Below are 22,377 nucleotides of genomic sequence, written 5' to 3'. Positions count from 1 at the left end.
TGAATACCTTGCCCTCTGTCTCACAAAAATTGTATAAAGTCTATATATTCTTTTGATCAGTAGAAACACATACATGTTTGACCTCTTTGTAGTCTGAACAGTCTGTTGCTATTTAGGGGAGGAGGTATTACCTAGTGGTTAAAGCAGGGATTCTGGAATCATACCAGCATTTCACATACAAGCCATTTCATCTTGGTTAGCTAACCGAGTTCCACATGTCTCCAGTTTTCCCACTATTAAAAGAGGATAATGAAAGACCAAATTCACTAGGTTGAAGTGAGATTTAGTCATGTGTGTGTGTAAAGAATATTTCACAATAAAGAGCTCTGGAAAACTCAGCAAGAAAGACAACCCAATTTTTTTAATTATCCAGAGATTTAAACAGTTACTTTGTAAAAAAGAAGATACTAACTGAGCAAGAAACAAAAGTATTCTACATCATTACTCATCAAGAAAATGCTAATTAAAATGGCAGTGAGATACTACTATACCCCGACAGTTGCTGAAATAAAAAAGACTAACCAAGAATTGACAGGGATGTCGAGAAACTAGAACTCTCGTTGCTGGTAGGAGAGTGAATTAATATAACCGCTTTGGAAAAAGGTTCTCAGTGTCTATGCCTTCCCTCTGACACATCAGTCCTGTTGCCAAATATATACATATAGGGGTATGCTAGGCATACATATAGGGATATGCTGGGAATGGGAGCTTATGTCCAGAGATACAAACAAGAATGTTTGTATAATAACAGCTTTATTCATAGTTGCCTAAAATTACAAATAACCCAAATATTTGTCAACAGAATGGATAAAGCATAGTATATCATGAAGTTCTAGCCATATTGAGGAAAAAACAAACTGTTTCAGGCTACAGTGTGGGTGAATCTCAGATACAATGAGCAGTGCTTTAGCCAAACACTTATTCTAGTAAACTTTCTAAAAAAGAAAGTGCCTGGGACTTCCCTGGTGGCTCAGTGGTAAAAGAATCTGCCTGCCAATGCAGAAGACACTGGTTATATCCCTGGTCTGGGAAGATCCCATGTGCCACAGAGCACCTAAGCCCATGCACCACAGCTATAGAGGCTGTGCTCAGGAGCCTAGAAGCGGAAACTACTGAGCCCACGGGCCACAACTGTTGAAGCCTGCATGCCCCAGAGCCTGTGCTCTACAATAAGAGAAGCCACCACAATAGGAAGCCCTCACACAGCAACTAGAAAGTAGCCCCGGCTCACCATAACTAGAGAAAAGCCCACACAGCAACAAAGACCCAGCACAGCCAAAAAATAAATAAATAGGAAAAAAAAAGTGCATGACACATCCTAAGAGTTTAATAAATGTGGAGCCATTCTTCATAGTTTTCTTCAAAGGCTGTGCCTTTACTTTCATCAGAAACACTTTTGTCCATATTTTGTCCAAATTCTTAGAGTCCTTTTAAGATCTTTCAGTAACTTAGAATCATTGATATCAAGTCCTCCTTCTGCTGAGAGTGAGACACTTCCTATGACCAGTTTTTTTCCTTTCTCCTTCTACTCTCTGACTCCCTTGTCGTCATAGCTGCTGGCTTCCAGTTCTTTTGAGTAGCTGAGTTGTTCCTGCCAAATTCCGTTGTTACGGATCCAGTCAACAATCAACCACCCATAACTGATGACAGTAATTTTAGGCTTTTCCAAGATTTTGTCCTTTCACCTCTTGCACTGTTGCAGGAACAAAACTACCTGATAAGAGTTAACTTCTAAAAAATTGATCTGTAATGGATAGAAAGACAGGTTTTATAGAATGTCAACCAAAAATTGGTTTACATTATAAGCTTAACATATGTGAGTTAATTTGAATCAGTATTTTACTTGAAAAAGAACATTTGATTTTTAGGACATAGTAACCTTTTTATTTTATAAAAATAACTGAAAATAGAAAACATTTTGTGTGATTTTTAAAAAATTAGTTGTGTGTTTAAATACCCCAAACCTCCTTTAATGTCTGCACAAGGAAGCTGAAACAGGATTTACTATGATATCTGGCTGTAGTCAGCATTCATAGCTAAAGAATCTTTTGTTTTGTTATTTACTCTCATACATTCGATAACAAAAACCCATGCAAGAAACTGTGCTAGCAGTGTTTTAAGAGCAAATAGTATTTGGAGCACAGACATTTCTTTGATGCTGCCTTGACATGCACAATGTTTCCCAAAGAAAACATTTGACCATTAGAAATTATTAGAGGTTAGCTTTGTAAAAATTATTTACTTAGAATTTCTCGGAAAAAATATTACTTAAGTTTTATCTCGTTTGTTCACATGTGTTTATTTAGATTAGTAACTGCTTGTCTGTTCTTGTAATTATTTTACTTTGATTTTTATGGTAAGGCATGAGAATCATGGAGAAGGAAATGGCCACCCACTCCAGAATTCTTGCCTGGGAAATCCCATGGATAGAGAGGCCTGGTGGCTACAGTCCATAGGATCAGAAAGAGTCAGACATGACTCAGCAACTAAACAGCTACAAAAACAACAACAGGAGAGTCATAACATCTTTATATTTAAAAACTGTGTAACTTTGATATTGTTTGCCGTTGGATTCTCCTAGACATTTTAACTTTATGCATATGATTTAAATTAAGTGTAAATTAGATTTACCTCGGTAATAAAAGGTAGCTGCTATTACTGATGTTTTAATATACAAAGAAACTAAGATTCAGGGAGATTGAATAAAACACTTGAAGTCGTACGGTAAGTTGGACTCTTGTTACTTGTGAGGTTTTACTGTACCTCGCTGTTGCCTCAGTTTATCTTAAAACCTTCCTCACAGATCTGCCACTGCTCCATGCTCTCCAACTCATCAAGTGCTCCATCACTTAGCTTTAGACATGTCAAACTTTCAGGTATCTGTGGGACATGCAGAACCCAAACATAAAGTCGAAACATAGGATTTGACCCAGTATGATGTATGCATCTTTGAGTAGAAAGTGACTAACCTATGAGAGGGTTAGATTGCCCACACGGTGTGGAGTGGGGAAAATGACCAAAAGATAGAACTACTAAATCCCAGCATGTGAGGAATGGTAGGAAGAAAAGGAGTCCGTGTCTCCTAGACAGAGAAGGACTCATGGAAAAAATTCTAGAAGATTCTAGCAGAGTATCAGCTACTAAGTGGTTCTGAAGAGGTGGTGTTTAAGAGGATTGATCATGTGTAGCACAGAGATCCAGGAAGGTAAAGACTGGGTCTATCTATTATTGTGTGTATCATTTAAGTGGCTTTTGGAGACTGTGGCTAAGAATAGTTTTGTTAGAGTTTTGGTAAACTAAAGCTGGATTATGACAAATGAGATGTCAGAAAGTAGAGACAAATGTGAGATTCAGTTCTGTAGCCAGCAACTTCAGTCTGTACTAGCTCCATTGCAGGGGCCTAGTAGGCACATGTAGCTACTACAGATCCAAGTCCGCTCTAAATGTCATATACACACAGGATTTTGAAGACTTAGTGTGCAAAACAAATTATGTAAAACATACCATATTCATATTTATTATAGGTTGAAATGATAATGTTTTGAATATATTAGAGCAATTAACATGTAAGAATAAAAATAATTTTACATGTTGCTTTTTACATTTTTTTAAATGCAGCTTCTAGAACATTTAAAATTTTATGTGTGGTTACATTCATGGCTCACATTATATTTCTATTGGACAGGACTAGAATGCCCTGTTCTTTTAAGAGACGATCCTTTAAAAAGAAAAGATAGCCGGTAAATAGTTTCTATAGATGCAAGGTTAAAGGGAAGGACTTTTTAATTTGTCTGTGCCTGAACCACCCCCTCACCCCAGGAAAGGGAGAGGTTGAAGGGAAGATAAGAGAGTTTGAGCAGTGGAACATGGTTTCCCAGTAGGTGAGGCTCAGAAGTCATACTTGAATGTGGAGGAATGGGATCTTCTCTTCTGACATAAGGAGTTGCGAACAGATCTAAATTTAGATAAACATGTAGGTGGGGATAGAGACAGGCAAGTTGAGAGCATCTGGAGTACAAAAGGTGTTCAGGTTTAATAGCTCACATATATCGAATCTAGGAGAAAATGATGTGACCTGCAAAATTTTTTTACTAAATTAGGATTTTTGTGTATTTGGGATTATATCTTTTCTTTCTTTCTTTTTTGGTCATAAGGAGCTTTTTGTTAAGATAATTCATAATGAAGACTTATACCTGATCTAAAAATAAAGTGCTATTCTTGAACAATTTATGTTATTTACAGGAGAGTTTGATACTGTTCAAAGCCCCTCCACACCCATCAAAGATCTTGATGAGAGAACGTGCAGGAGTTCTGGGTCAAAGTCCCGAGGAAGAGGCCGGAAAAATAATCCCTCCCCGCCTCCTGACAGTGACCTGGAGGTATGCTGACTTATCTTTAACAGATGTAATAGGTGTTTTATTCTGTTGGATATGTTCTATACTTTATAGTTTCATGAAGTTTCAAACTTAAAAGAAAAAGACGTATCATGAAATGAGTGGACCTACATGGAAGCTGGCATTTCACAGCTCTAAAATTGGAGATTTCATCCATTATAATACATGCTTTACAAATTTCAGGCTGGAGATAGTTGGATCTTTTGATACAGAAGGCACAAATAGAAAATTATTATTTAAAAATAAAGCCATTGTGTGATAAGAAATGCTCTATTTGGGAGTAATAGGGTAATGAAAAGTGTTCACATAGGTCAGTAAATTTTAAAAGATAAAATTAATCTGTATGGAAAGGAAAGGTGGTCGTTGGATAATGAGAAAAATTCTAATCATTTGATACATATGGTAATATGTTTATATTTGTGACATTTTCTCAAGTTGGGATGGATTTCTTGAAATATATTCATACTAAGCAGGCTGATTTTTATTACAAAAATCAGAAGAAACTGTTCTTAACCATAATGTGCTACTTCTTATGTAACTGAGTATTTTAATTATGAAAAAAAGTTTAATCTTCAGATTTAGTAAGGTCAAGGAATAGTCATTGTACCACTTCCTAAGACATCACTTCCTTGATGTTTTCAACTAAAAAAGATGCACAACTTGAAAGTTGTGAGTTAAGTTTTATTTGGAGCAAAATGAGGACTGCTGCCCCGGAGGCAGCATCTCAGAGAGCTCTGAGAGACTGCTCCTTAGCGGCAGTGGGGGAAGGTCAATATATAAGGTTTTGGTGAAGGGGGAGTTCAATACCATTAAGCACTCATTTTACAAAAGGTTTTTTGTTGGTCATAAGGATCTGATGTCACCATGAAGGGATTTAGTGCTTCTCTAGACATGCTCAAAATTCTCTAAGCCAGGCTTCAACAGTATGTGAACCGTGAACTTCCAGATGTTGAAGCTGGATTTAGAAAAGGCAGAGGAACCAGAGATCAAATTGCCAACATCCGTTGGATCATCAAAAAAGCAAGAGTTCCAGAAAAACATCTACTTCTGCTTTATTGACTATGCCAAAGCCTTTGACTGTATGGATCACAACAAAAGATGGAAATATCAGACCATGAGACCTGCCTCCTGAGAAATCTATATACAGGTCAAGAAGCAACAGTTAGAACTGGACAAGGAACAACAACTGGTTCCAAACTGGGAAAGGAGTACTTCAAGGCTGTATATTGTCACCCTGCTTATTTAACTTATATGCAGACTATATCAGGAGAAACGCTGGACTGGATGAAGCACATGCTGGAATCAAGATTGCCAGGAGAAATATCAATAACCTCAGATATGCCAATGACACCACCCTTATGGCAGAAAGTGAAGAAGAACTAAAGAGCCTCTTGATGAAGGTTAAAGAGGAGAGTGAAAAAGTTGGCTTAAAACTCAACATTCAGGAAATTAAGATCATGGCATCTGGTCCCATCACTTCATGGCAAATAGATGGGGAAACAGTGGAAACAGTGTCAGACTTGATTTTTGGGGGCTCCAAAATCACTGCAGATGGTGATTGCAGCCATGAAATTAAAAGACGCTTACTCCTTGGAAGGAAAGTTATGACCAACCTAGATAGTATACTGAAAAGCAGAGATATTACTTTGCCAACAAAGGTCCATCTAGCCAAAGCTATGGTTTTTCCAGTAGTCGTGTATGGATGTGAGAATTGGACTATAAAGAAAGTTGAGTGCTGAAGAATTGATGCTTTTGAACTGTGGTGTTGGAGAAGACTCTTGAGAGTCCCTTGGACTGCAAGGAGATCCAACCAGTCCATTCTAAAGGAGATCGGTCCTGGGTGTTCTTTGGAAGGACTGATGCTAAAGCTGAAACTCCAATACTTTGGCCACCTGATGCGAAGAACTGACTCTTTGGAAAAGACCCTGCTGCTGGGAAAGATTGAAGGTGGGAGGAGAAGGGGACAACAGAGGACAAGATGGTTGGATGGCATCACTGACTCGATGGACATGAGTTTGGGTAAATTCCAGGAGTTGGTTATGGACAGGGAGGCCTGGCATGCTGCAGTCCATCAGGTTGCAGAGAGTCAGACATGACTGAGCGACTGAACTGAACTGAACATGAGGAGATGCAAAGACTGAGGCCATAAAATCTGTTCCTAAAAACATCCAACTATCTAAAGACCTGTCCCCCCAGATTCCCTGGAGCATAGGGTGCCTCATTCCACCTTAACTCCCTCAGAGGTTGTTGAAGGCCAACAGCTTATAGCAGCCTGGGGTTCAGTCTCTGTAGAGGCAGATGGCAAATGCTTTTGTTGTTCAGTCATTGGCAGTGCTCTTGGTAAGTGCCAATTTGTAGTTGACAATGTGAACAACAACAGTAGCAGATTAAAATGCCTTCTGGAAGGCAGAGATGATTGGAGTGAGCTGGGCTAGGGAGCCTGCAGATTTTGAAGAAGAGGAAGCACTGGCCAGTCTCAAGGGGCCCCTGCATCACTGTCCCATGGAAGGTCAGCCAGCATTGCTACAGACCAGAAGTTTGTCCACTGCAGTCAGAACCCTGAACTTTGCGAGAAGTCTAATCTCAAAATGTTGATCAATTATTTGAAATCTTTCAAAACAGTGTGCAGGCCAAACAACATATCTTATCACCTAATGTGACCCAAAGGTCCACACTTTACAATTTGTATTTAGGGATTACTCATTGATTCTTTTAAATATTTTTAAAAGTTTAATTCTTAAAGTAAAATAGTGTATATTGTTTGATGCTGTTTTCACAAGTGTATATTTGCAATACTGAAAAAAGAGCTACCTAAATGCAGTGATGGTAGTTACTACCTAAATATAGTAAGCTAAAGATGATTTCCATTTTGTTTTTCCTTCTGAGTGCCTGATTCTTTTTTTAAAACATGATTATTACTTTTTTAATCAGAAAAAAAATTAATTCTTTGCATGAATTGCTAAACTTCATCATCTAAAATTTTGTAAAAGCACACTTTTATCATAAAATCCAAATTTGTCTTTTTGGAAATTAAGTGCAAGTAAACATTTGGATGAGTTCTTTCAAATTAGGACATCTGAATTAAGCTTATTATATTTATTTGTCTCTCTTCCTTCTAGGTTTTACAGGAAATAAATCTGGCAAATTTGGGGGAAAAAAAATAATAGAGTAGCATTTGTTGTTCAGCCACTAAGTTGTGTCCAAGTTTTTGTGACCCCATGAACTGCAGCACTCCGGGCTTCCCTGTCCATTATCTCCCAGAGTTTGCTCAAACTCATGTGCATTGAGACAGTGATACCAACCAACCATCTCATCCTCTGTTGGCCCCTTCTCCTCCTGCCCTCAATCTTTCCCAGCATCAGGGTCTTTTCCAATGAGTCAGCTCTTTACATCATGTGGCCAAGGTATTGGAGCTTCAGCTTTAGCATCAGTTCTTCCATGAATATTCAAGGTTGATTTCCTGTAGGATTGACTGATTTGATCTCCTTGCTGTCCAAGGGACTCAGTTTTCTATACGGTAGTGTCAAGATTATAGCCAACAATAAAGCAAGGTGCTTTCTACCTGTAAAGAGATTTCTCTTTCCTTAGAACTTAATGGTTCTCTGGTATTTATCTTTTTCTCCAGCGTGTGTTTGTCTGGGACTTGGATGAAACCATCATTGTTTTCCACTCACTGCTCACAGGATCTTATGCCCAGAAATATGGCAAGGTAAGGATTCAAGAAATTTGAATTTTATTTGTTAGAATAAAATTCTAACAAATTTTAGAATTTTAAAATTTAGAATTTTATTAATTCTAATAAATTAGAATTTATTAATTAGAATTTTATTTTGAATAAATTTAAAAGCCATTTAAAAATGCATTGAAGTGTTTTTATTGCAGCCTATCAAATCTGCTCTTATTTATTTCTAGTAGCTCATTGTTATTCAGCGTGAACTGAAAAATTTTATAAAACATAATTTAAAATTGTATTCTTTTTTCCTTCTTCATTATAACTTTTAGTTTTTTATATGAGAAACCAAGCTTCTTACTCTGACATAGTTATTTTAGAAAATGTTTTCATAAATTGAAATGGACTTTAAACATTATGAAATGTATATTATCTTCTAATAGGGGAACTTTAAGAAATTGTTTGAATTAGCTTGTTGCACCAAATGTTGCTATGAAATGGCATTTGAAGTAAGAAGTAATCTTTTGTCTTTCAGATCCTTTGGATTTATGAATATAATTATCTTTTGGTAACTTTGAGGAAGCATATTTTAGTGACTGAGGGTAATATGCCTTCACACACAAATATTGAGACAGATGGTCACATTACTTTCCTTTGTCTCTTGCCATTATTTTTATAGTTCACTTGCTTCTCGTACCAGTGTTGTTTTATAGGCATGTGAGGTTGTTTCAAAGACTGATGCACCTACAACAGACTTTTCGGCTGGAAACACCATTTGAGTCTTTGTTTCTGTAGGACTCATAGTCTAACAAGAGTCAGTTCACAGCATGACCTGCCTTTGATCACTGTAGTCAAAGTTGTATCTGACTGGTCCCTTTTCATATGATGCGGAAGTGTCCCCTTAAATCTTTACAGTGTCACACTATTTTATAGAGTCTCATGTCAGCTCAACATGCAGTGTTTACAACTTTGTTAAGCTTTGTCTTCTTGTTGTTGTTGCTGTTCAGTCACTCAGTCATGTTCAACTCTTTGTGACCCCATGGACTACTTTATGCCAGGCTTCCCTGTCCATCACCATCTCCTGGACCTTGCTCAAACTCATGTCCATTGAGTCTGTGATGCCAACTTCTAGAGATAAATTGATTTCACTAAAGCATTACCTCCTAAATTGCACTCTTAGTGAATCTTCTGTGAATTATAGTATAGGTAATGAAAGTTGCCCCCACAGTCAGTCTCTCCGATCAGGAAGCTTCCATAAGCCTCTTATCCTTCTCCATCAGAGGGTAGAATGAAAACCACAATCTCAGAAAACTAATCAAACTGATCACATGGACCACAGCCTTGTCTAACTCAATGAAACTATGAGCCATGCTGTGTAGGGCCACCCAAGACAGACAGGTCCTGGTGGAGAGTTCTGACAAAACATGGTCCACTGGAGAAGGGAATGGCAAACCACTTCAGTATTCTTGCCTTGAGAACCCCATGAACAGTATGAAAAGGCAAAAAGATATGACACTGAAAGATGAATTCCCCAGGTTGGTAGGTGCCCAATATGCTACTGGAGATCAGTGGAGAACTAACTCCAGAAAGAATGAAAGGATGGAGCCAAAGCAAAAACAACATGCGTTGTAGATGTGACTGTTAATAGAAGCAAGGTCCTATGCTGTAAAGAGCAACATTGCATAGGAATCGGGAATGTTAGGTCCATGAATCAAGGTAAGTTAGAAGTGCTCAAACAGGAGATGGCAAGAGTGAACATCAACATTTTAGGAATCAGTGAACTAAAATGGACTGGAATGGGTAAATTTAATTCAGATGACCATTGTATCTACTACAGTAGACATAATGTACTATATTATATCTACTATAAGGCAAGAATCTCTTAGAAGAAATGGAGTAGCCCTCATAGTCAACAAAAGAGTCTGAAATGCAGTTATTGGATGCAGTCTCAAAAATGACAGAATGATCTGTGTTCGTTTCCAAGGCAAACCATTCAATATCACAGTAATCCAAGCCTATGCCCCAAGCAGTAAGGCTGAAAGCTGAAGTTGAATGGTTCTATGAAGACATACAAGACCTTCTAGAACTAACAGCCCCAAAAGATGTCCTTTTCATCATAGGGACTGGAGTGCAAAAGTAGGAAGTCAAGAAATACCTAGAGTAGCAGGCAAATTTGGCCTTGGAGTACAAAATAAAGCAGTGCAAAGGCTAACAGAGTTTTGCCAAGAGAATGCATTGTCATAGCAAACACCCTCTTCCAACAACACAAGAGAAGACTCTACACATGGACATCGGCAAATGGTCAGTACTGAAACCAGACTGATTATATTCTTTGCAGCCAAAGCTAGAGGAGCTCTATACAATCAGCAGAAAATAAGACCAGGAGCTGACTCTGGCTCAGATCATGAACTCCTTATTGCAAAATTCAGATCTTAAAGTGAAGAAAGGAGGGAAAACCACTAGACCATGCAGGTATGACTTAAATCAAATCCCTTATGATTATACAGTTGAAGTGACAAATAGATTCAAGGGATTAGATCTTAAAAAGTTCCTGAAGAACTATGGATGGAGGTTCGTGACATTGTACAGGAGGCATTGATCAAGACTGTCCCCAAGAAAAAGAAATGTAAAAGACAAAATGGTGGTCTGAGGAGGCCTTACAAAGAGCTGAGAAAAGAAGAGAAGCAAACAAAGGAGAAAAGGAAAGATATACCCCATTGAATGCAGAGTTCCAAAGAATAGCAAGGAGAGATAAGAAAGCCTTCCCCAGTGATCAATGCAAAGAAATAGAGGAAAACAATAGAATGGGATCTCTTCAAGAAAATTAAGGATACCAACAGAGCATTTCATGCAAAGATGGGCACAAAAAAGGATTGAAATGGTATGGACCTCACAGAAACAGAAGATATTAAGAAGAGGTGGCAAGAATACACAGAAGAACTGTACAAAAAAGAGCTTCACGACCCAGAGAACCAAGATGGTGTGATCACTCACCTAGAGCCAGGCATCCTGGAATGCAAAGTCAAGTGGGCCTTAGGAAGCATCACTATGCACAAAGCTAATGGAGGGGATGGAGTTCCAGTTGAGCTATTTCAAATTCTAAAAGATGATGCTGTTAAAGTGCTACACTCAGTATGCCAGCAAATTTGGAAAACTCAGCAGTGGCCATAGGACTGGGAAAGGTCAGTTTTCATTCCAATCCCGAAGAAGGGCAATGCCAAAGAATGTTCAAACTGCTGCACAATTGCACTCATCTCACAAGCTAGCAAAGATGTTCAAAATTCTCCAAGCCAGGCTTCAACAGTACGTTAACTATGAACTTCCAGATGTTCAAGCTGGATTTAGAAAAAACAGAGGAACCACAGATCAAATTGCCAGCTTCTATTGGTTCATAGAAAAAGCAAGAAAATTCCAGAAAAACATCTTCTGCTTTATTGATTACACCAAAGCCTTTGACTGTGTAGATCACAACAAACTGGAAAATTCTTCAAGAGGTGAGAATACCAGACCACCTGACCTGCCTTCTGAGAAGTCTGTATGCAGGTCAAGAAGCAACAGTTAGAACTGGACATGGAACAACAGACTGGTTCCAAATCTGGAAAGGAGTACGTCAAGGCTGTATATTGTCACCCTGCTTATTTAACTGATATGCAGAGTACATCATGCAAAATGCCAGGCTGGATGAAGTGCAAACTGGAATCACGATTGCTGGGAGAAATATCAATGACCTCAGATACGAGAATGACACCATCCTTATGGCATAAAGTGAAGAAGAACTAAAGAACATCTTGATGAAAATGAAAGAGGAGAGTGGAAAAGCTGACTTAAAACTCAGCATTCAAAAAATGAAAACCATGGCATCTGGTCCCATCAGTTCATGGCAGATAGATGGGAAAACAATGGAAACAGTGAGAGATTTTATTTTTGAGGGGCTCCAAAATCACTGCAGATGGTGACTGCAGCTATAAAAGACACTTGCTCTTTGGAAGAAAAGCTATGACCAACCTAAACAGCATATTAAAAAACAAAGACATTACTTTGCCAACAAAGGTCCATCTAGTCAAAGCTATGGTTTTTCCAGTAGTCATGTATGGATGTGAGAGTTGAGCCATAAAGAAAGCTGAGAGCCGAAGAATTGATGCTTTTGAACTGTGGTATTGGAGAAGACTCTTGAGAGTCCCTTGGACTGCAAGGAGATCCAACCAGTCCATTCTAAAGGAAATCAGTCCTGAATATTCATTGGAAGGACTGATGCCAAAGCTGAAACTCCAATCCTTTGGCCACCTGACGTGAAGAACCGACTTATTTGAAAAGACCCTGATGCTGGGAAAGATTGAAGGTGGGAGGAGAAGGGGATGACAGAGGATGAGATGGTTGGATGGCATATCCAACTCAATGGACATGAGTTTGAGCAAGCTCCAGGAGATGGTGAAGGACAGGGAAGCCTGGCGTGCTGCAGTCCGTGGTGTCACAAGCAGTTGGACGTGACTGAGCGACTAAATTGAACTGAATGAAAGTTGCTAAACAGATGAAAGATAACAATTTCGTATAATGAGCATTTCGAAAAGGGAGTCTTCCACAGAGTTATAGTCGAGAATGAATGAACTTGTGGTTGCTGGTGGGGAAGAATAAGGGGAAAGGATAGTTAGGGAGTTGAAGATGGCCAGTACACACTGCTGCATTTAATGGATAACCTAGAAGGACCTACTGTATAGCACAGGGAACTCTGTTTATGTGGCAGCCAGGGTGGGAGGGGAGTTTGCGGGGAAATGGATACATGTATATGTGTGGCTTAGTCCCCTTTGCTGTTTAATTGAAACTATCACAGCATTGTTTGTTAATTGGCTATACCCCAATACAATAAAATGTTAAAAAAAAAAACAGACTCTATATGCAAAACAAAAAAGCAAAAGGAGTCTTAGCCCCTTTATCACAATCATTATTATCTTAATTCAGTGGTCTCCAGGATGGATGCTTACATGTCACATACACACAAGGTGTTTCATTGAGATAAAGAGAAAATATATTGACATGTGTGTATGTATACACACATATTTATGCCCCACAATTTCTACTGTTGTCTGTTTCACAGTGCAGGTACATGATAAATACATGTAAATGATTACAACTTTAAAAATATGTATGTGATTTATAAATAAATTAACTGTATATGAATTTGGGGTACACACTCAAATTCTATTACTGATAGAACATATAGTGTAAAAAGTTTCCAGACAGCAATTGAAAGCATTTTCTTCTGCAATAATTTTAGCTTGTGTGGCATATGCAATAAATCCTGTTGAATTGATTGCACTATTTATATGCTGAGTTTCATATTAGATAAATTTTTACAATTAACAGTCTAACTTGAACACACAAATTCAAATAAAGTTCCCTTCAAAATAGTCACCATTAGAGGCTATACCTAAATATCTGCATTGCTTCCATTGTGCCAGATCAGTGGTGGAACTTGTCTTTGGGAATTATCTTTAGATTGTTAAAATATTTCCTGATTTCAAACCTTTATCCTTTTGTGGTAATCATGATCTTTAGAAATAGAAGAATAATTTTGAACCCAAGGCAATAAACAAAGAACACAGTTAAAATCTCTCCCTCTCTCTCTCTCTCTCTATATATATATATATATGTGTGTGTGTGTGTGTGTGATTTTGTTTTCTTTTTGTCAAAAATATTTTAAAATTTTTACCATGCCAGAACTGAGCACAGACTTACATTTGGGATAAGGAGGAGCTCCAATAAAGTAGCAAAAAAAAAATAACATCATTTGAAAAAAAAGAACATCAAATCATGAGGCCGCTTTTGCATGACTCAGAAAATGGCTCTAAGAGCAGTTCCAAAAGCAGCCTTCTCCTGCTTCCTTCATCAGTGACCTGTCACTGAAATAACCATCACCTCCCGGGATAGCCCCCTGGTCATGCAGCATTCATTTCACAAAAAAATTCCATTATTTCAAAGTATTATCAAAATGCTTTGTTCACATAGAAAACAGAGACATTCTGTATGCCTACAGAGGCTTGAAGCAGCAGAGCTCGCAGAGTGGGCAGGGCAAAGTGACGGAAAGAAGGGCTCTTCTGTTTATTTAATACCCATGATGTGCCAGGAGTTAAGCATCGCAAACATTTTAAGGGGTGGGTTGTTCTCCCCAGTCTGTACATGAGGAAAAATGCTCAGAGAGGGAATAAGATGTGTGCAAAGTCACAGAGCTAGACAACGGTGGAGATGAATCCTGGGGCCCTGGACGTTTGACCCCAAACCCCATGTTGTTTCTGCTAATAGAACGTCACATGGCATAGACAAGTAAGCTACCGTGAACACAGTATCTAAGTGACATTTCCTGAAACAAGGATGGGCAATTAAGTACATATAGGCAGTTGTGCGAGTTCTCCTTTAAGTTGCAATAATTCTAAATATCTTCTCTCAGATCACTGGGATCGTTTTCCATCAAAAGGAAAAACTTAAGAAATATTCAGGGAAGCAGAACGTCCAGACAGATATCCGTACAGTGGTACAGAACAGCAGAAGGATCAGGGGCATGTTGGAAAGGTGTGGGAAGATGAGCCTACATTTCTGCTTGCCGCATGGTAGCACCTGTGTTTGGTATTTCACGAGCAGTAGGGACTGGGGCTAATGACAAGAGCCTTTGAGTTGGAAAGACCTAAATTTGAAAGCCCAGTGCTGATGCTTATAGCTTTCTGATCTTGGGAAAATTAATTCTTCATTCTCAATTTCTGTAAAATGGGAATAATATTGTCTTATAGTGAATGAGAAAGTGAGAACATGTTAACAGCCTAGCAGAACATTTGATGTGAATTGTTGCTCTAAAAATTGTAACTGTGATTAGTCATTTTCACAAATGTTACCCAACTTAATGCTCATAACCCACTCTGCTGTAATTTATTGTGAGCCAAGTTCTGTGGATGAGGAAACTGGGTTTTTAGGGTTTGAAAAAATCAACCAAGGTCACAGAATGTTAAATGCTGGTACAAATATTGGAAACTAGGTCCTTCTCATAACACAGCTTTGTCCTTAATACTGTTCTCTGCTACAGGAAGGGGACCTGCTGTAGCTGACCATGTTGAATAATGGTTTACTCAAGGAAATTTGAAAAAATTAGAGTGAAAATATTTTTAGGCTTAATATTTTCAAATCAAAATGAAAGTACCTTCATTGAGTTCCATGAAAAACAACTTAGATGACTTTGTTTATTGAATTATTGCTTATTTATTTTTAAAAGTAATTTGGTCATTGACTTTTTTTTTTAATTTTACTTTTTTTTGCAGTAGGTTCTTGGTGGTTATCTATTTTAAATATAGCAATGTGTACATGTCAATCCCAAATTCCCAATCTATCCCCCACACCCTTACCCCCCTGGGCAGGTGGGGACCATAAGTTGGTTCTCTAAGTCTGTGAATCTATTTCTGCTTTGTAAGTAAGTTCATTTGTATCCTTTCTTTTTAGATTCCATACAGAATTGATGTCATATCATAATCATTGATATTTTTCTTAATATCAGTAAGGAAATTGGTGTAGTCTAGCTAGTAAGACATGAATATCTTGGCATATTAAGAAGTGGCTTAATAAGGAATGTTGTTTTATCAGACCCAACTTCTGAAGCTGGGGACCACATGCACTCAGGACACATTTGAAGGGGACAGAGAGGACATTGGGTCATCTCAGCTCTACCACATACTAGAGCTCCAAGAACAACTGTGTTCATCTAACAAATATTTACTTATCAACAAATATTTACTCAACAGAAGCAGACATGCTTCCTGCTCTCAGGGAGCTTACAAGCAAGTGAAATTATTTCAGATTGTGGTAGCTGCTTTGAAGACAATAAAAACTAGGTCAGATAGAAATTGATGGGGGAAGGGAGGTGACTGGGGAGGTGACATTGATACTGAGACCTGAATTACAAGAAGGCGCTGCCTACAGATTAGGTGGGGGAGAAGCGTGGAGGGGCAAGTTCCAGGCAGAGGACACAGAAGGGCCCTGAGGCGGGAACAATCTTCCAGTGTTCCAGGAATATAAAGGAGCAGTGTGACTGGAAGGGTATAAACAAGGGGGAGAAACACAAGATAAAAGCAGAGAGGCAGGCAGGGGGCTGCAGCAGCTCCCCCGTAAGGCGTGTGGGATTTATTTAGGTGCAGTGGAAGCTTTAGAAGCAGTGGAAGGGTTTTAGATTGACTTGGGACCTGGTGGTTTAATATCAACTGCTGTGTGGAGAAAAGAGTTCAGAGGAACCCAGGTGAACCCCAGGAGACCATTTTGAAGGCTGCTGACTGAAATAGGGCTTCTCGAACAAATGTGAGCCATAGTGAGCCTCAGAGTTTGTAAAACAGAAATGGCTGGTCCCACCATCAGAGTTTCTGATCCTGTAGGTCTGAGGGCTAGGAGCCTGAGACATTTTGTCTTTGGAATGAATTTCAATAAGGTTGCTGAAGGTCTTATTAAATGCTTTACTATCTCCTTGGCTTTCACCACCACCGATAAAAATAAAACCCATGGAACATATGTGATGGATAACATGTCACCCAGCTCACAAGTGGTTCAGCCAACCAGCACCCACAACTCTTCCACCTGCTCTTAATCTCTACACTCTTTTGGTCTATTGTCTTTCCCCACCACCGATAAAAATAAAACCCATGGAACATAATCATTTAGGAATGCAATTTTTATTCATAAATTGCTCTGTATAGCTAACTTTTATGTTTTAATAAAAAAAAAAACTTTAGAAAAATCCTGCTTCAATGTATAAATAAATAATACTATGAATTTTCCAAGGATCTCCCTAAGATGCGATCATTTTGGACTCTGTTCAGTTGTCAACAGAACTGTTCCTGGGTATTTACCGTGATGGCAAATGAAGGGTGTTGGTATTTGAGGTCTGCTGCCTGTGGAACTGACTGAGCACCAGTTGGCATGTATACCTTTCAGCACCACACAGCTCTCAAATAAGAGTTTGTAAATTGGCAGGACACAGACCAGGAATCATCCCTCATCTGCTATAGTTTATGAAGATTATTCCTGTTCCCCGATTAATTACATATAGTATTTTACCTGAGAAGTTGCAGTAATTCCTCTTGGTTGGAGGGAGGCATGAAGGAAGCTAAATAAATTGTGCTCCAGGGATTTAATCTGTTTTGGAGCACTAATACATCATGGGCTATGAGGCTGTGATTCTCTGTAAAGTTATTCCACAGGAAGGATGTAAAGCCCATAGCCCAAGTCAGGGGAAAGACTGAAAGAAAAGTGAACAGTTGTACTGTGAAACTGAAATTCAGGCTCCCAATACTACCTCCCCACTTTAGACAACCTCTTACATAAGAGCAGCGCTGGAGAAATGATATGCTCATCAGGATAAATCCACTGGATACTTTTATGTGAAACAATCCCCACACACTTACCTCGAAAGGCTCCCAAAATAGCATGAACTAGATTTTAAATGATAAGATTGTCATGAAGGTAAGTGGGGCTTCCCTGGTGGCTCAGTGGTAAAGAATCCACGTGCTAATGCAGGAGACATGGGTTCAATCCCTGGGTTGGGAAGATCCCTTGGAGGAGAAATTGGAAATCCACTCCAGTATTCCTGCCTGGAGAATCCTATGAACAGAGGTGCCTGGAGGGCTATAGTCCATGGGGTTGCAAAGAGTCAGACACAAGTGAAGCAACTTAGCAAAAACACACACACACTGTATTTATCAATAACAGAAATTTGTAATCTGTTTATAAGATGAATTACCTGTCAGTACCTGTGTCAGTATGTAAGACATGGTACAAAACACTGGGGATGTGATAGATATTACTAACAGTAGACATCAAAAATAAAAAGATAATGTGAAAAAGAAAAACACATTTATTTACAGGTACAATGATTCATGCATTAATAACAGAGCAGCAATGTGATTGCTTTAGCCTATACACCAATGAATGAACCATTCTAAAATGTTTATGCCACACAGTATTACAGTCATATTCATAATACAGTATTGGAGGCGTTGTCACATTAAAAAAGAAAATAGCACCTGTGATGATAAGCTGATATGAAGTTTTTCCAATTACTAGAGAGAGGGCTGTACTGGACAGTCATGTAATTCTTTCAAAGAAAAGTTATAAAACAGGGAAACTAACACATTCTTAATTTTACATATCTCTGATCTTATGCACACCCACTCCAGTGTTCTTGCCTGGAGAATCCCAGGGATGGGGGAGCCTCATGGGCTGCCATCCATGGGGTGGCACAGAGTCGGACACAACTGAAGTGACTTAGCAGCAGCACCTTCTGCACATGTAAGGATAAGCTGTACACTTCAATACAAGTCTTTGCACACCATGTTCTACACGACAGATAACTTAAGTAGTGATGATTATGGGACAAAAACATGTCATATGGTCCTTGACTTACATTGATTAGGTTTATATACGAAGACACTCAACACACATACACAACAGATAAGCTTATTAACTGTCATGATGATTACTATTCATAAGGTCTTTTCCTTCATCCTCTTCACAGTGGGTAGGCTAGAGAGGAGGAGGAATAGGAGGGGTTGGTCTTGAGGTCTCACCAGGTGGTAGAGCTGGAAGAATAGGAGGAGGTAGAAGGGGAGACAGAACTGCAGGCATACTCAGTGTAACTTTACAGAAATACGTCACAATTTCTGTCTGCCTCTGCCTTTTTCATTTCTCTATAAATGTTTCTATATGGCCCAATCCTTCCACTCTTTGCTTTAGTTTCAGTTCCCATATCATAGAAGGGTCCGTGTCATAAAAGAAATCGAAAACCACTTTGAACAACAGAATGCTTCTGCCAGATTGTCTAACATCAGTTTGTTTTATTAATTTTTTAATTTAAGTATTTAAAAAAATTTTACAATGCTGTGTTGGTTTCTGCCATACAACAACTCAGATCATTCATAATTATACACACATCCCTCCCTCCCTAGTTTCCCTCCTCTCCCCTCATCCCACCCCTCTGGGTCATCACGGAGCAGCAGGCTGGGCTCCCTGCGCTACACAGCAGCTTCTCACCAGCTCCGTCCTACACCTGGTGGTGACATATGGTGATGCCACTTTCTCCTTTCGTCCCAGTTTGTCCCTCCCCCGTTGTGTCTGCAAGTCCATTATCTACAGCTGTGTCTCCCTTCCTTGCAACTAGGTTCATCAGTATCATTTTTCTAGATTCTGTGTTGCTCTTGTTGTTCAGTTGTTAAGTCGTGTCCAACTATCTGTGACCCCGTGGACTTCAGCACACCAGGATTCCCTGTCCTTCAGTATCTCCCGGAGTTTGCTCAGATTCATGTCCATTGAGTCAGGGGTGCTATCTAGCCATCATCCTCTGCTGCCCTCTTCGCCTTTTGCTTTCAGTCTTTCCCAGCATAGGGTGTTTTTCAATGAGTCAGCTCTTTGCATCAGGTGGCCAAAGTATTAGAGCTTCAGCTTCAGCATCAGTCTTTCCAATGAATAGTCAGGGTTGATTTCCTTTAGGATGGACTGGTTTGATCCCCTTGCTGTCCAAGGGACTCTAAATAGTCTTCTCCAACACCACAATTCAAAAGCATCAGTTCTTCAGCGCTCAGCCTTCTCTTTACTTACTTACTTCACTCAGTATAACAGACTCTAGGTTCATCTACCTCACTGAAACTGACTCACATTCATTCCTTCTTAGGACTGAGTGATATTCCATGGTATATATGTACCACATCTTCTTTATCCATTCATCTTTTGATGGACATCTAGGTTGCTTCCATGTCCTAGCTATTGTAAACAGTGCTGCTATGAACATTGGGGTATGTGTGTCTTTTGGCAACCCACTCCAGTACACTTGCCTGGAAAATTCCATGGACAGAGGAGCCTTGTAGGCTACAGTCCATGGGGTCGCAAAGAGTCGGACACGACTGAGCGACTTCACTTCACTTCGCTTCAGGGTATATTCCCAGTAGTGGGGTTGCTGGATCATATGGTAGATTTATTCCTAGCTTTTTCAGTAATCTCCATACGGTTCTCCGTAACGACTGTATCAGTCTACATTCCTGCTAACAGTGTAGGAGGGTTCACTTTTCTCCACATCCCCTCTGGCATTTATTGTTTGTAGATTTTTTAATGATGGCTATTCTGACTGGTGTGAGGCGATACCTCATAGTAGTTGTGGCTTGCCTGTCTCTAATACTTAGTGATATTGAGCAAATTTTCTTGTGTTTATTGGCCATCTGTATGTCTTCTTTGAAGAAACGTCTGTTTAGATAGTCTGCCTTTTTTTTTTTTTTGATTGGATTGTTTATTTTCCTAATATTGAGTTGTGTGACCCATTTATATATTCTGGTGATTAATCCTTTGTCTGAATTTGGCAATAAGGAGTTCATGATCTGAACCACAGTCAGCTCCCAGTCTTGTTTTTGGTGACTGTATAGAGCTTCTCCATCTTTGGCTGCAAAGAATATAATCAATCTGACTTCGGTGTTGACTTTCTGGTGATGTCCATGTATAGAGTCTTCTCTTGTGTTGTTGTAAGAGGGTGTTTGCTATGACCAGTGCATTCTCTTGGCAAAACTCTATTAGCCTTTGCCCTACTTCATTCTGTACTCCAAGGCCAAATTTGCCTGTTACTCCAGGTGTTTCTTGATTTCCTACTTTGCATTCCAGTCCCCTGTAATGAAAAGGACATCTTTTTTGGGTGTTAGTTCTAAAAGGTCTTGTAGGTCTTCATAGAACCATTCAACTTCAGCTTCTTCAGCATTACTGGTTGGGGCATAGGCTAGGATTACTGTGATATTGAATGGTTTGCCTTGGAAATGAACAGAGATCATTCTGTCATTTTTCAGATTGCATCCAAGTACTACATTTTGGACTCTTTTGTTGACCATGATGGCTATTCCATTTCTTCTAAGGGATTCCTGCCCACAGTAGTAGATATAATGGTTATCTGAATTAAATTCACCCACTCCAGTCCATTTTAGTTTGCTGATCCCTAGAATGTTGAATTTCATTCTTGCCATCTCCTGTTTGACCACTTCCAATTTGCCTTGATCCATGGACCTAACAGAGAAGGCAATGGCACCCCACTCCAGTACTCTTGCCTGGAAAATCCCATGGATGGAGGAGCCTGAAAGGCTGCAGTCCATGGGTCGCTGAGGGTCGGACATGACTGAGTGACTTCACTTTCACTTTTCACTTTCATGGATTGGAGAAGGAAATGGCAACCCACTCCAGTGTTCTTGCCTGGAGAATCCCAGGGACGGGGCATCCTAGTGGGCTGCCGTCTATGGGGTTGCACAGAGTCGGACACAACTGAAGTGACTCAGCAGCAGCAGCATGGACCTAACATTCCAAGTTCCTATGCAATATTGCTCTTTACAGCATCGGACCTTGCTTATATCACCAGTCACATCCACAATTTGGTATTGTTTTTGCTTTGACTCCATCCCTTCATTCTTTCTGGAGTTATTTCTCCACTGATCTCCAGTAGCATATTGGGCACCTACTGATCTGGGGAGTTCCTCTTTCAGTATCCTATCATTTTGCCTTTTCATACTGTTCATGGGGTTCTTAAGGCAAGAATACTGAAGTGGTTTGCCATTCCCTTCTCCAGTGGACCACATTCTGTCAGATCTCTCCATGACCCGCCCACCTTGGGTTGCCCCACGGGCATGGCTTAGTTTCACTGAGTTAGACAAGGCTGTGGTCCGTGTGATTAGATTGACTAGTTTTCTGTGATTATGGTTTCAATGTGTCTGCCCTCTGATACCCTCTTGCAACACCTACCGTCTTCCTTGGGTTTCTCTTGGACGTGGGATATCTCTTCATGGCTGCTCCATCAAAGTGCAGCCGCTGCTCCTTACTTTGGGCGAGTGGTATCTCCTCTCCTCCACTAGACCTTCAAGTATGACCTAAATCAAATCCCTTATAATTATACAGTGGAGGCGAGAAACAGATTTAAGGGACTAGACCTGATAGAGTACCTGATGAACTATGGACGGAGATTCATGACACCGAACAGGACACAGGGATCAACACCATCCCCATGGAAAAGAAATGCAAAAAAAGCAAAATGGCTGTCTGGGGAGGCTTTACAAATAGCTGTGAAAAGAAGAGAAGCAAAAAGCAAAGGAGAAAAGGAAAGATATAAGCATCTGAGTGCAGAGTTCCGAAGAATAGCAAGAAGAGATAAGAAAGCCTTCCTCAGTGATCAATGCAAAGAAATAGAGGAAAACAACAGAATGGGAAAGACTAGAGAGCTCTTCAAGAAAATTAGAGATACCAAAGGAACATTTCATGTGAAGATGGGCTCAATAA

General features: G+C 39.5%; 1 protein-coding gene across 8 annotated transcripts in view; it reads left to right on the top strand.

Moving 5' to 3' along the window:
- EYA4 (EYA transcriptional coactivator and phosphatase 4) overlaps positions 1 to 22,377 on the top strand; it is a 368,749-nt gene that overhangs the window by 314,197 nt on the left and 32,175 nt on the right. For all 8 annotated transcript variants that reach the window (XR_825633.1, XM_010844272.1, XM_010844270.1 and 5 more), the window contains 2 exons: positions 4,243 to 4,379; positions 8,020 to 8,103. Coding sequence is in view for 7 of the 8 variants with exons in the window: in XM_010844272.1 (XP_010842574.1) it covers positions 4,243 to 4,379; positions 8,020 to 8,103 (221 nt within the window). In the remaining variant the exon portion in view is untranslated. The remainder of the gene's footprint in view (positions 1 to 4,242; positions 4,380 to 8,019; positions 8,104 to 22,377) is intronic.

Source organism: Bison bison, unplaced genomic scaffold, assembly GCF_000754665.1.
Source record: "Bison bison bison isolate TAMUID 2011002044 unplaced genomic scaffold, Bison_UMD1.0 scf7180017864198, whole genome shotgun sequence".
Lineage (NCBI taxonomy): Eukaryota > Metazoa > Chordata > Mammalia > Artiodactyla > Bovidae > Bison > Bison bison.
Note: the sequence above shows the minus strand (reverse complement) of the source record. Positions and strands in the feature narration are given on the sequence as shown.